The sequence below is a fragment of the Orycteropus afer genome, unplaced genomic scaffold (genome assembly GCF_000298275.1).
Source record: "Orycteropus afer afer isolate SDZICR_OR568_19922 unplaced genomic scaffold, OryAfe1.0 scaffold00497, whole genome shotgun sequence".
NCBI lineage: Eukaryota > Metazoa > Chordata > Mammalia > Tubulidentata > Orycteropodidae > Orycteropus > Orycteropus afer.
In genome coordinates this window covers 1,580,845-1,593,834 of record NW_006922084.1, presented here as the reverse complement: position 1 = coordinate 1,593,834, position 12,990 = coordinate 1,580,845, and the positions used below count along the sequence as shown (strand labels likewise).

Genomic DNA, 12,990 nt, shown 5'->3' with positions numbered 1-12,990 from the left:
CTCGACAGCACATAACAACAACAACAGCCTGGAGTGTTGTTAAGATGAAGAAAGTTAAGATTACATGTCTTTAAAGATTGCTTGCATGAGTCTTCAAGATATCAGTCTTGAAGTTACTTAGCACAAACAAGGTATTAAGCTGAATAACAAGTTTGTTTTTTGGGTTTTGGTTTTGGTTTTGGTTTTTTTTTTTTATTTTTTATTAATGCATTATCTTACAGTACTAGTCTTACTTCACAGCTCAGGCCCACTCCCTAAGTAAGGGATTAATCTATTCAATGTGATACATTGAGCATTCCTGGAGACTGATGCCTACTTACATGGCAACTATTATTTTCACTAATAGTCTAGGCTAAAGGGCACATGAGAAGTCTTCATAATAAAAGAACAATTATTTCCATATATTAGTATAAGCTTTGGTTATTTTATTTTGATTTTTGAACCCACAGACAGCAATGTCTGTATGCCCCATTAAGGAGAGTATTTCCAGATAAAGAGTATCCTACTGGGATGTCTTTGAAAGTTAATGTGCAATTCAAGAGTATCCTACTGGGATGTCTTTGAAAGTTAATGTGCAATTCCTACTATATATATATATATATACACACTTATGAAAGAATGTAATGTTTAAAAAAAAAGTGAGTCCACAGTAATACTGACTATAAGTACAGTGTTGGTAGTAGATGCCACAGAGTAGATTTCCCACTCATAGTGGCCCAATGTGACAGATCAGACTGCCCCACAGGGTTTCCTATGCTGTAATCTTTACAAGAACAGAACAAGAGGTTTTTTCTCCCCAGGAACCCGAGTGAATTAGAACCACCAACCTTTTATTATGAGCTGAATGCTCATCCACTGTGCCATCAGTGCTACTGTACAATGTTAACTATCCTTAATCAAACATCTAAACTCTGGAGGTAGAACTGTGCTTTAGAACACTATCCAAAAGATAATCTTATAAATCATCAGATGCATTTCAATATTGCTTTTTAATTTGAAAGATAGGGGTAAGGATAGAAAAGCATAGTTTTTTTAAAAAACAAAAAAAGGAAAGAAATCTTCACTGTATTAATCCCTCTCAGACACACATACAATGAAAAGAAATATAAAATTCCTTTAAAAAATATTTTTTGACCAAAGACACTAAAATTTTCCTATCAGAGAAAAAATCTTCAATAAGAAGAGAAATGTACAAATATTGTTTTAAAAAGATATATGAGACCTAAATTTGCTATATTGTTAAAAGGAAAACTTCCTGATTTTTAAGACTAAGCTTACTAAAATTTAATCTTTATCATAAAATTGGCAATTAGTTCTACATACTAATTTACAAATGGTTTTACTAAATTTGTGTATACTAGCTTTGATAACAAAGAATACAAATTTACTGTCTGCCCTCTTCCAAAGAGTTTTATAAAGAAATAAATCTTACCTGAATTCCTCCCCAGGAACATATACTAACCTCTTCCAGGATTTTTAAAGTATAAAAGCAATTAATTTTTTAATAGTTTTATTGAGATTTAATACAAATACTATAAAATGCACTTATTTTACAATGCACAATTTGGTTAAGTTTTAACATGTGCATACTCTGTGGAACCAGCTCTGCAACTGAGCTAACAAAAATACTCAGCAATTTCCCTTCTGTCTCTTTGTCATCCCTTCTCTCACCTCTCCCCATAGACTAGTTTGCATTTTCTAGAATTTTATATAAATGGAACCATATAGTATGCACTTTTTGCCTGACTTCCTTAAAAATTGAGCATAACATAGTTCATTGTCTTTTACTGCTGAGTAGAAACACATTTTAGGAATATACCATAATCTGCTCATCCAAACACCTGTTAATGGATATTGGCTTATGGCGATATGGTTAAAAATGCTATCAACATGTGCTCAAGTCTTTGTATTCATGTATGTTTTCACTTTTCTTTACTAAATATCTAGAAGTAGAATGGTTTGGTCATATGACGGGGTACCGTTAACTTTTAAGAATCTGACATACTATTTTCCAAAGTGCTTGTACCAGTTTATGTATCAGCCACCAGTGGGTGAGAGTAGTAGCTGTTCCCCATGCTTGCCAATGCTTGATATAGTCAGTCTTTTTAATTTTAGACATTTTAATAGGTATTTAGTTTTGTGGTTTTTAATTTGCATTTCCCTAATGGTTATTTGTAACAGATATGTAATATTTAGTGAAGTTATCTATTCATATATTTTTCATTTTTAAAATTGTTATTTTTTCCATTACTGACTTTTGTTATTTTCATAATCTGAATATGACCTCTTCTTCAAATACATAATCTGTAAGAATTTTCCTTCAGTTTGTGCTTGTCATATTATTCTAATAGTTCCAGTGTCTTCTGAAGCTGTGGTTGGTGACGTCAAGTTAGCTCTGACTCTTAACTAGTCTATGTGTAACAGAACAGAATGAAGCATCACGTGGTCTCGTGCTATCCTCACAATTATTCCTAAATTTTAGCTCATTGTTACAACCACTGTGTCATCCATCTTACTGAGGGTCTTCCTCTTTTTCATTGACCCTCTACTTTACTAAGCATGGTATTTTCCAGGGATTGGCCCCTCCTCAAAACATGTCCAAAGTAAGGGAGATGAAGTCTTGCCATTCTCACTTCTAAGGACCACTGTGGTTGTACTTCCTCCAAGACAGATCTGTTAGTTCTTCAAGCAGTCCATGGCATAGTATATTTAATATTCTTTGCCAAGAATGATTCATTTGCATCATTTCTGCTTTGGTTTTCCTTTTTCATTGTTTATCTTTCATGTGCGTATCAGCCAACTGAACAGTTCTTAACTCTGATGGAGTAAAATATATCTCTTTCTTTCTTTCATAGATGGTTCTGCTTTCAGTGTTTTATCTAAGAAATCTTATCTAATTCAAGATCACAGAGGGTTTTTCATACATTTTCTTCCAAAAGCTGTATACATTTTAGTTTTGAGGGTTTTTTCCCCCACATAAATATCCAACTTCTCCAGAATCACTTTTGAAAAAAAGACTATACTTTATTAAACTAAATTGCCTTTGTACTGTGATTTTAAAAAGAAAATTGACAGTATATCTATGTGATTATTTCTGGCTTCTATTCGATTACAATGGTCTACTTGTCCATCTTTACCATACCGGAATGCTGTAGCTTTATGGTAGATTCTTAAATCAGAAAGTATTAAGTTCTTATTGTCTCTTTTCATGGTTGTTCTGGGTATTCTTAGTCATCTGCATTTCCATATGAATTTCAGAAACAGCTCGTCAATTGCTATAAAAATTTCTGCTGGAATTTTTATTGGGATTGTGCTGAATCTTATAGTTTGGGGAAAAATGATCTCTTAATAATATTAAGTTTCTAATCAAAGAACAAGGTATGTATTTCCATTTATTTAGAACTTTTTAAAATTCTTTAGCAATATTTTGAAGTTTCCAGTATACAGTTTTCATATATTTTTTTAATCAGATGATTCACTATAAAATCTATTTTTGATGTTGTTTAAATACCATTTTTGAAATTTAATTTCCCATTATTCAGTGCTAGTATACAGAAATACAATTAATTTACGTATATTTTGTATGTTGATCTTCTATCTTGTAATTATGCTAGGCTGACTTATTAGATCTAATGGCTTTTTTGAGTATTTCATAGGGTTTGATATAGATGATCATGATCTGCAAATAAAGACAGCTTTACTTCTCTTTCCAATCTGGATAATTTTCCTTTAATTTCTTCCTGGCCTTATTATACTGGTACAATGTTGAGTTAAAGTTGAAGTGCTGAGAGCAGACATCCTTGACTGATTCCTGATCTTGGAAGCATTCTGTCTTTTTTCATAGGTACTGTTATATCAGGGTAAGGAAATTCCATTCTAGTCCTAGTTTGCTAAGATTTTTTATCAAGAATTAATGTCAAATGCTTTTTCTAAATCCTCTGAGATATCCACATGATTTTGCTTTCTTATCCTATTAATATGTTCAATTACAGTGATTTTTTTTTTTTAATGTTAACCAACCTTGAATTCCTGAGATAAACCTCACTCAGTCATATAATTTAACATATTGTTGGACTCAATTTGCAAAACTTTGCTAAGAATTTTTATAAGGGATACTGTTCTGGTTACCTAGTGCCAATCTGACAAGAAATATACCACAAATGGGATGGCCTTAACAAACAGGAGTTTATTCTCACAATTTGGAAGCTTTAAGTCCAAGTTCAAAGTGCCAGGCTCTAGGGGCTGGGTGAAAGCCCCTCAACCTTGGGGTCCAGCTCTGCCTCCTGCTCCCAGCCCAATGGAGCTATAGGCATTTCTTCACTCAGACAGCTGTTGGCTGCTGAGGCTGGGAAGCCCCAAGGTTGACAAGTAAAAAGACACAGTCCCAGTGTTACCAATCCACACGGCAGGCCTTTAACTTAAGTCCACTGTAAGTCCCAAGGTCGGCAGAACACAGTAGCCTGCTGAGCAAAGACACAGCTACATGCAGGGTCCAAGCGTGCCAAAGGCTAGAGACCATTCCATTCCCAAAGGCTTCTGCTTAAATATAGGAAGCAGACCACATCCCTAAGGTAGCTGCTCAGCTGCTCCCAGTAGATTCCACCATGGAGTTGATTACCAGTCTCATCATGGGGAATACTACATCCAGCTTCCCAGCCACTCAACCAGGCCTAGCCAAGTTGACACACAAAACAAAACCACCACAGATATTGCTGTGTAGTTTTAGTTTCTTGTAATGTCTTTGGTTTTAGTAACAGGGTAATGCTGTCCCGACAGCATGAGTTGGGAATTATTTCCTGTTCTCCAATTTTCTGCAAGAGCCTGCATAGAACTGGTATAATTTCTTTCTTAAATGTCTGGTAGAATTCTAACAATGAAGCCATCTGGGTCTGATGTTTTCTTTGTAAGTTTTTAATTACAAATTTGATTTCTTTAGATATGGGGCTATATAGATTACCTGTTTCTTCTTAAGTAAGCTCTGGTAGTTTGCTAGCTTTAAGGAATTTGTTCAGTTTTTCAAAAGTTGCGGAATTTACTGGCATAAACTTAGTAGTATTTGCTAAATATGCTTTAAATACTATAGAATCTGCAGTGATGTCACCTCTTCCAGATACTAGTGTTTGCACAGAATTAGAATTCTATTTGGTATTGTTTTCCTTCTGTCTGAAGGATTTCTTTTTAAAATTTCTTGTAATTCAAGTCTTGCTTGTGACAAATTCCTTATGTTTTTGTATACATAAAAAAGTATTTTGCCTTTAACTTTGAAAGACATTTTCACTTGGGAAAGAATTCTAGGTTGGCAGATTCTTTTTTCTTTTAAGTATTTTAAACTTCTTGTTCCACTGTCTTTTCCCTACACAGTTTCTGATTGAGAAATCTGTAATCCTTCTCTTTGTTCCTTTATACATCATTTGCCGTCTATCTCTGCTGTTTTTAAGCTTTTCTCTGTCACTATTTTTAAGCAACTTGACTATGATGTGCTTTGTTTTATTATTTCTTCATGGTCTTCTCACATAGGGTTCACTGAACTGACCAGATCTATAGTTTAATAGTTTTCACGAAATTTTGAAAATTTTTAGCCATCATTCTCCAAATATTGCTTTTGTTGTACCCTTCCCTTCAATGACTAATTACATTTATATTAGGGGCCTTGAAGATGGACTACAATGATGTTCTCCCCCCTCCCCCAAGACTGCTCATGTGCTTTACTTTGGATCGTTTCTATCACTAAGTCTTCAAATACACTAGTCTCTTCAGCATTGTCTAGTCTGCAATTAATCCCATCAGGTGTGTATTTTCATCTCAAATATTATACATTTTATCTCTAAACAATGGATTTGGATCTTTTAATATCTTCCATATCTCTATTTAATTTGCTCAGTCTCTCCTCTGGCTCAGAGATTTGAGATTTGCAAACTACAGCCCATTGTCCAAATCCTACCCATCCCATTTTAGTAAAGAAAGCTGTACTCCAGTATACTGCCACACTCATTCATTTTGGCATTATCTAATGCTGCTTTTATGCCACAATAACAAGATGAGTAGCTGTTTACACCGTATGGTTCAAAAGCCTCTCCACCATCTGACCCTTTATAGAAAAAAATTTGCCAACCCCTCCATCTTAGCACCTTAAACGTAGAGAATACAAGGATAATAACTGTTTTAATAACCTCATTCAGTAATTCTATCATCCATGTCATTTCTGGGTTGGTTTCGATTGACTGATTTTTCTCCTCATGATGGGTCATGCTTTCCTGCTTTGTACGACTGGTGTTATTTTGACTGGATACCAGACACAGTGAATTATATTTTTGGAGTACTGGGTCTTTTTCTATTCTGATTAATATTCTTAAGCTTTGATCTGGGACCCAGTTAAGTTACTTGTAGAAAATGTGATCCTCTCGATCATGCTTTTAAGTTTTGTTAAGTGAAACCAGAGCAGCATTTAGTCTAGACCTAATTTTGCACCACTCCTGAAGCAAATCCTTCTAAGTACACAACTTGATGCTCACGAATAATGAGCTTTTTCCACTCTAGCTCTTGGGAACAGGCACAATTCCCAGCCCTGAGTGAGCATTAAGAACCATTTCCTCTCATTCTTTTAGGAGGTTCTTTCCCAGACCTTGGGGTAGCTGCCTTCCATACGCGAGTTAATCAATACTCAACTGAAGAATAGAAGGGGACCCTCTGCAGCTCTCTGGAATTCTCTGTGCAGCTCATTCCTCTCCACTTCTCTGTCCGGACACCCTAGTCAGCTTGGTTCCCATCTTGTCAACTCAAGGTGTCATTAATTAGGATCTCTGCCTGGGATCCCCTTTCCTGTGCCACGGCCCAGAAACTCTCCCCAGGCAGTGAGCTGGGACAATTGTAGGGCTCACCTCATTTTTTTCCTGTCTCTCAGGGATCACTGTCTTTGTGTGCATGATGTCCAATGTCTTGAAAACTGCTCTCATATATTTTTTTTCCAGGTTTTCAGTTGTTTCAGGCCTGAGAGTAAGCCCTGTCATTTCATTTCTGCCAGAAGCAGAAGTGCTAAAAGCTACTAAAATTTTCCAAAAAGGGAAAACCACTTAAAGGGTAAATGGAAAATCATGAAAAAAATTGATGGGACCTAACTATATTATCATATGTATTTAGATAAAGGAAAGGAAACCTCTTTATAAAGTTGATTATTTTTCCAATGGTATCCATTAAAGATTGGGCAATCTACTTCGTAGTGATACTGCCTCGGAAACCCAAGGAGGGGTCGCTGTGAGTCAGGTCCGACTCAAGAGCAAATAACAACAACAATCTGTTAAAGTAATTCATTCATCCAAATATATTTCATCATTAGGAGGCACTCAAACCTACCACTGCTGGTAATAAAAAGAATTATCTATTAATTTTTAAACTTCAAAATGTCTATATGTGAATCCAGCAATTCTGCTTATCAGAATTTACACACACACACACACACACACGTAATTGAAAATATATTTATTTCAACTGGTAAGTAAGTATATTTTCCCAGCCTACTTGATCTGTAATGTTTGTGCAATGTATTCCTAGTTATCTTTCACTCAGACTCCCCAAATGTTAACATTTTACCTTATGTGTAATTATGTTTTCTTAAAACCATTAAGAATGAGTTGTAGATGTAATGCCTATTTACCCACAATACTTGAGTGTTTTTCTTAAAAATGAGGACATTTTCAGACACAATTAGAAAACAATAATCATAGATAGTACAAGCATGTACAGATTTTATTCAAATTTTGCCAGCTGTCCCACTAATGTCCTTTGGGAAGGGGTGGGTGGGCGAGAAACTACTATATCTGGACAGTCACTAGTTTTTCTAAATAAAGCTATGCTGGAGCACAGCCATGGTCATTCATTTACACAGTATTTACATTTGCTCTGAGAATTCCAGAACTGAGCTAAGCTGTCACAACAGACTCGATGTGGCCCACAAAGTCTAACGTATTTACTATCTGGCCCTTTACAGAAAAGGTTCTCCAACTCTAGCTTTACAGCAAAAGGAAAAGATTCCCAGGCTCAGGATAAAAATTCGTATTTAATGGTCATGTCTCTTTGGTCTCCTTTAATATGGAATAATTCCTGTCTTTTCATGACCTTGGATTTTTGAGGAGTAAATGTTATTTCTTTTGTAGCAGGGCCCTTGTTTCTTGTCTGTCTGATGTTTCTATGATTAAATTTAGCTTATGCATTTTTGGCAAGAATGTTAACACAAAGCATACTGTGCCCTACTCAGGATGTCCATGATTTCTGCTTGTCCATTACCAGTAATGTTACTTTAGATTACACACTGAAGTGGTATGTGCTACCACGTTTCTCCACTGTAACTTTACTATTTTTCCCCACTATAATCCATACATACTTTGTGATGATACACAAACTATTGGCTTAAAGTTTCTTGTGAAACTTTAAGCCAATAGTTAAGCCTCCATTGATGATTTTTGCCTGGAACAATGAAAAAGAACCAAATTCACTGCAATCAAGTCAATTCCAACTCATAGCAACCCTTCCTTGGGTTTTCAAGGCAGTAATTCTACAGAAATAGATTGCCCAATCTTCCTTCTGAGGAGTGGCTGGTGGGTTTGAACTGTAAGCCTTCTGGTTAGCAGTCAAATGTCTTAGGCACTACACCACCAGAGCTCCCAATTAGGACCAGAAACCAGAAACCAAACTCAATGCTGTGGAGTCAGATCCAACTCATAGCGACCCCTCCTTGGGTTTCCAAGGCAGTACATCAAGGCAACATCACTACGGAAGTACACTGCCCCATCTTCTTTCCAAGGACCGGCTAGTGGGTTTGAGCCGCCAGCCTTCCGGTTAGCAGTCAAATGCCTTAGGCACTACGCAACAGAGCTCCCAATGAGCACCATGGTGGTTGCCAAACAGTGATTTCTTGATTCCATCATTTATTCTACATCTCTTAGCTGGCATTCTTCTGTAAAGAAAAACTTCTCTTTCCTCTTTCATTGATTCCTTTATCTCACAATAGACTTCTAAATTGTCATTTTATTCTATGGATTTTAATTCATTACTGCAACTGTTAATTTTGATAATCAAATTGCCCCACATTTGACCACCTGAGCTAGACCCTTCAGACTGGCTCCTTTTCCCATGTCCCCATCATTCTTTGAGTACAGTAACATTTTTAATAATTGCAGTATTTGGAAATGACCTAAATGGACAACAATGTTGCAATAGTAAAAAAAGAGTAATCTAAAGTCAATGGAAAATCATATGGCCATTAAAGAGAGTGAGGTAGAAATGTATTGTTAAGGAGGGTTAAAAGGTGCAGAACAGTAGAGTATGATTCCAGTAGAGTTTAAAAAGAAAAAGACATATGCATACAATTTTCTGGAAAGGTAAAATAAGATAAAAAAGAAACCACTAACAATACAGGGTTCAAATTAGCTCTAGGACTGTGTCGTTTTTTTATTTTACAACCTCTGACTGTTAGAAGTTTTATATAATTTCCAAGACTAATAGTTTTGTAATTTACTTTTAATCAAAAAATAGGATTTATATTAATCTACATAATTAGAATACAGTATAAAATTTATATTCTCATTGAAACTATGTAAAATTTTGTGGGTGTTTAAGATACTTTTCTAAAAGCATTTATTAAGTATCTCTCAAGCCCCACTTGTAATCAACAAATTGTGATTGGCTGAACACAGCCAACAGAGAGAGATGTTATTTTATTTTACACCATGCTCCTTGTTATATTCACCTCAATACTCAAGATTAATTCTTGAAAAGGTTCATTTTCCCTTTTGAAGTATGTCTTCTTACCCTGGTGAGTTTTTTACTTGTTGTTTGTTTGTTTGTTTGTTTTGGGAGGGGTGTAGGAGAGGGATGGGAATAAGCTCAAGAGCACCTAATGTAGTTTTTAAAATGAAAGAACCTACACTTTAATGAAATGCTTCAGTGAAAGGGTGACTAATATAATGCTTACCTAGTGAGTCGTTTAGGTTGAGGCCGCTCACCAAATTTCCTGGAAAAAATAAGAAAAGAAAAAAAAAAAACCTAAATGATCCACTCCACAGTAAGGTTTTTAGGTACCATGAAGTCTCCTTATGACTTATACTTCTACCCTGCTGAAAAACAATTAAAACAGAAATCCTCTAGTAAATATTTCTACCCAGAAATAACAATATATGTACTTTAAAATGGTTCTTAACCAAAATCAATGTACCCTAAATAGGCCTTCAATGCCCACTCTGCACAAGGAGGACATCTATCAGAAGCAGATGACAAGAGCATCAGGAGACACTCTCAAAAGACAACTAACCAAAGACCCCCAGTCTGACACTCTGTAGAACTCATGAAAAACTCCCAGAGCCTAAGAGGTGATGTGGAGCATACCTAGGCTTGGCTGCTAAACAAATCATAATTTTGCATCCTACATGACCCAGATCTCAAATTCATACTTCCAACTGAATAGGTACATTTTGCAACCTGCCAGCTAAGCAAATTATTAGGCCCCTCACAAGAAACCATACTGGGACCAAAAAAAGCCTATTTTCAAAAAATAAAAACATTTAAATATAAACATTAAAACACAAATTTGCTATTATATGAGACATGGAGGACAATCAATGCTATCACATCAAAAGCCCAACCAGTCTCAAAATGAAGAGTGCAGATAAAAGAATTAAAGGATAGACCAGTAAAATGTTACCATCTTAGACCGAAACCAAACTCACTGTCACCGAGTTGATTCCCACTCACAGAAACCGCCATAAAGTTTGCAAGGCTGTATAAATCTTTATGGAAGCCAACTGACTACCCCACCTTTCTTCTACCGAGCAGCTCATAGGTTTGAACCAGCGATCTTCTAGTTAGCATTCAAACACCTTAAACATTATACCAGCAGAGCTCTGGTGGCACAGTGGGTAAGGTATTTTGGCTAATCAGAAGGTCTCCAGTTGAAACCCACTAGCTGCTCTACAGGAAGAAGATAAAGCAATCTACTTCTGTAAAGATTTACAGCCCATCAGGGTTACTATGAGTCACAATCGACTCACTGGCAGTGGATTTATTTCAGCTCAGACAAAAAGAGTGTTGCAGAGGCTTAGATTCCAAGCCCAGCTTATGAACAAGGAAATAGCTTATGGGACCTGCAGCAATTTCCTCAACATTTACCCTCAACTTACTCATCAGTAAACCAAAGGTATTTCTGGAGATAATTTCCTCAAGGACCCCTATACACACATATGAATATTTTCTGATCTTTTAAGATTCAACTGAGCAATGTTTGAACCTGTGTTATTTACACCTGAATATGTAATTGTATGACATTAATAACAATTACAGTAACAAAACTTCACCGTAAGGAAAAGTTCTTGTTATGACTTATGCTGACCAAGAAAATGCCCAGGGTTTGTTATTTTATTTATTAAACAAATGTTTTTTGAATATTAATGTGTATAAAACATGTCCTGGGTTTGCTCAGAGATAAAAAAAAAAGATATTCCCAACAATCTGATGAAGCCATATGACAAAAGTGATGGTGGTGGTGGTGACAAATGTCTATCATATGCCAGGCACTATGCTATGTATTTTTTATACAATGACCCTACTGAATTCTTACAAAATAATACGATGGAGCACATACTGGCCTCATTTTGAAGATGGGGAAACCAACTTACCTAATGTCAAAAAACAAATTAAACAACATACAGAGCTGAGACTTAAACCTAGCTGTTGACTACTTAACTGGTCTACAGTTCCCTTTAAAAAAGAAATATGCTAAATGGACTAGTAGGAAATGTAGCCCTCAATATTCAAATGTAAATTTTGTTCTTTTGTACCCTAAAATTCTTTCAAAACTGGAATAACAACTAAACATTAAATGTAATCTTCTTTGGGAAATAACTCATTAGATTAAGTCAACAATTACACAGCTTGCTTATAGGACATCACTCTCTCTTGCTCCCACAAAGAACATAAGCAGGAGAGCTCAACACATGTGCCTGCTGAGACTGGAAAGGCCTGTATGCAAAACAATGTGCTGTTCTACCTACCATCCTAAGTGTTGTTACTGTGGTTGCCACCAAATCAAATCTGACTCCTAGGGACCCCATGTGACAGAGCAGAACTGTCCTATAGGGCTTCTTAGGCTGTAATCTTTATGGGAGCAGATCAGCAGGTCTTTTCTCCAGCAGAGTGGCTAGTGAGTGTGAACACCAATCTTTTGGTTAACAGCCAAATGTTTAACTATTATGCTACCAGGGCGAGGAATCTTATAAATATTAATAGTAGTTATGCAGTGCATAATAAAGTATAGCCAGTAACTGCTGTGCTCTCTCAATTCTCTCTTTAATGCATATATTGTCACATTCCTATTTACCTCATTGAAACTAATGGAGTAAGAACAAGGAAATGGCCTATATGAGAAAACACAATAAACCATTTAGTAGTTCACAGTGCACAGTTCTATAGGTCGTATTATAACTAAATTCTAATTATTTGATAAATATTCATAGGTCTACTTATATTAAAAGCTGTCGAGTTATACCAAGGTTCCAAAACTTTTTATATTCTAATCTAATATGAACAATCACTGATAGTTGGAAAATATGGCCTTGCTGATAAGATAGAAATAACGCCGGAGATCACACAACAGAACTTTGCAAGACCAATGACTTACTCACTGCAAATACCTTTTTTTCAACAACACAAACAGCGGCTATGCATGTGGACTTCACCAGATAGAGTACACAAGAATCAGACTCACTACATCTGTGGCAAGAGGTCATGGAGAAACTCAGTACCTTCAGCCAAAACAAGGCCAGGAGCTGACTGTGGAAGACTGTCAACTGCTCACACGAAAGTTCACACTCAAGTTGAAAACAGTCAAGTCCACAAGAGCCAAAACATGACCTTGACACTATCCCTCCTGAATTTACACACCATCTGATAGATTTGATGCATTGAACACTAATGACCGAAAACCAGAGGAATCATGGGACGACA

General features: G+C 36.0%; 1 protein-coding gene across 1 annotated transcript in view; it reads right to left on the bottom strand.

The window, feature by feature from the left end:
* The window catches only part of RBPJ (recombination signal binding protein for immunoglobulin kappa J region), a 197,026-nt gene that overhangs the window by 87,032 nt on the left and 97,004 nt on the right, over positions 1-12,990 (bottom strand). Inside the window, exon 2 of the mRNA XM_042782879.1 lies at positions 9,968-10,006. Coding sequence (XP_042638813.1) covers positions 9,968-10,006 — 39 coding nt within the window. The remainder of the gene's footprint in view (positions 1-9,967; positions 10,007-12,990) is intronic.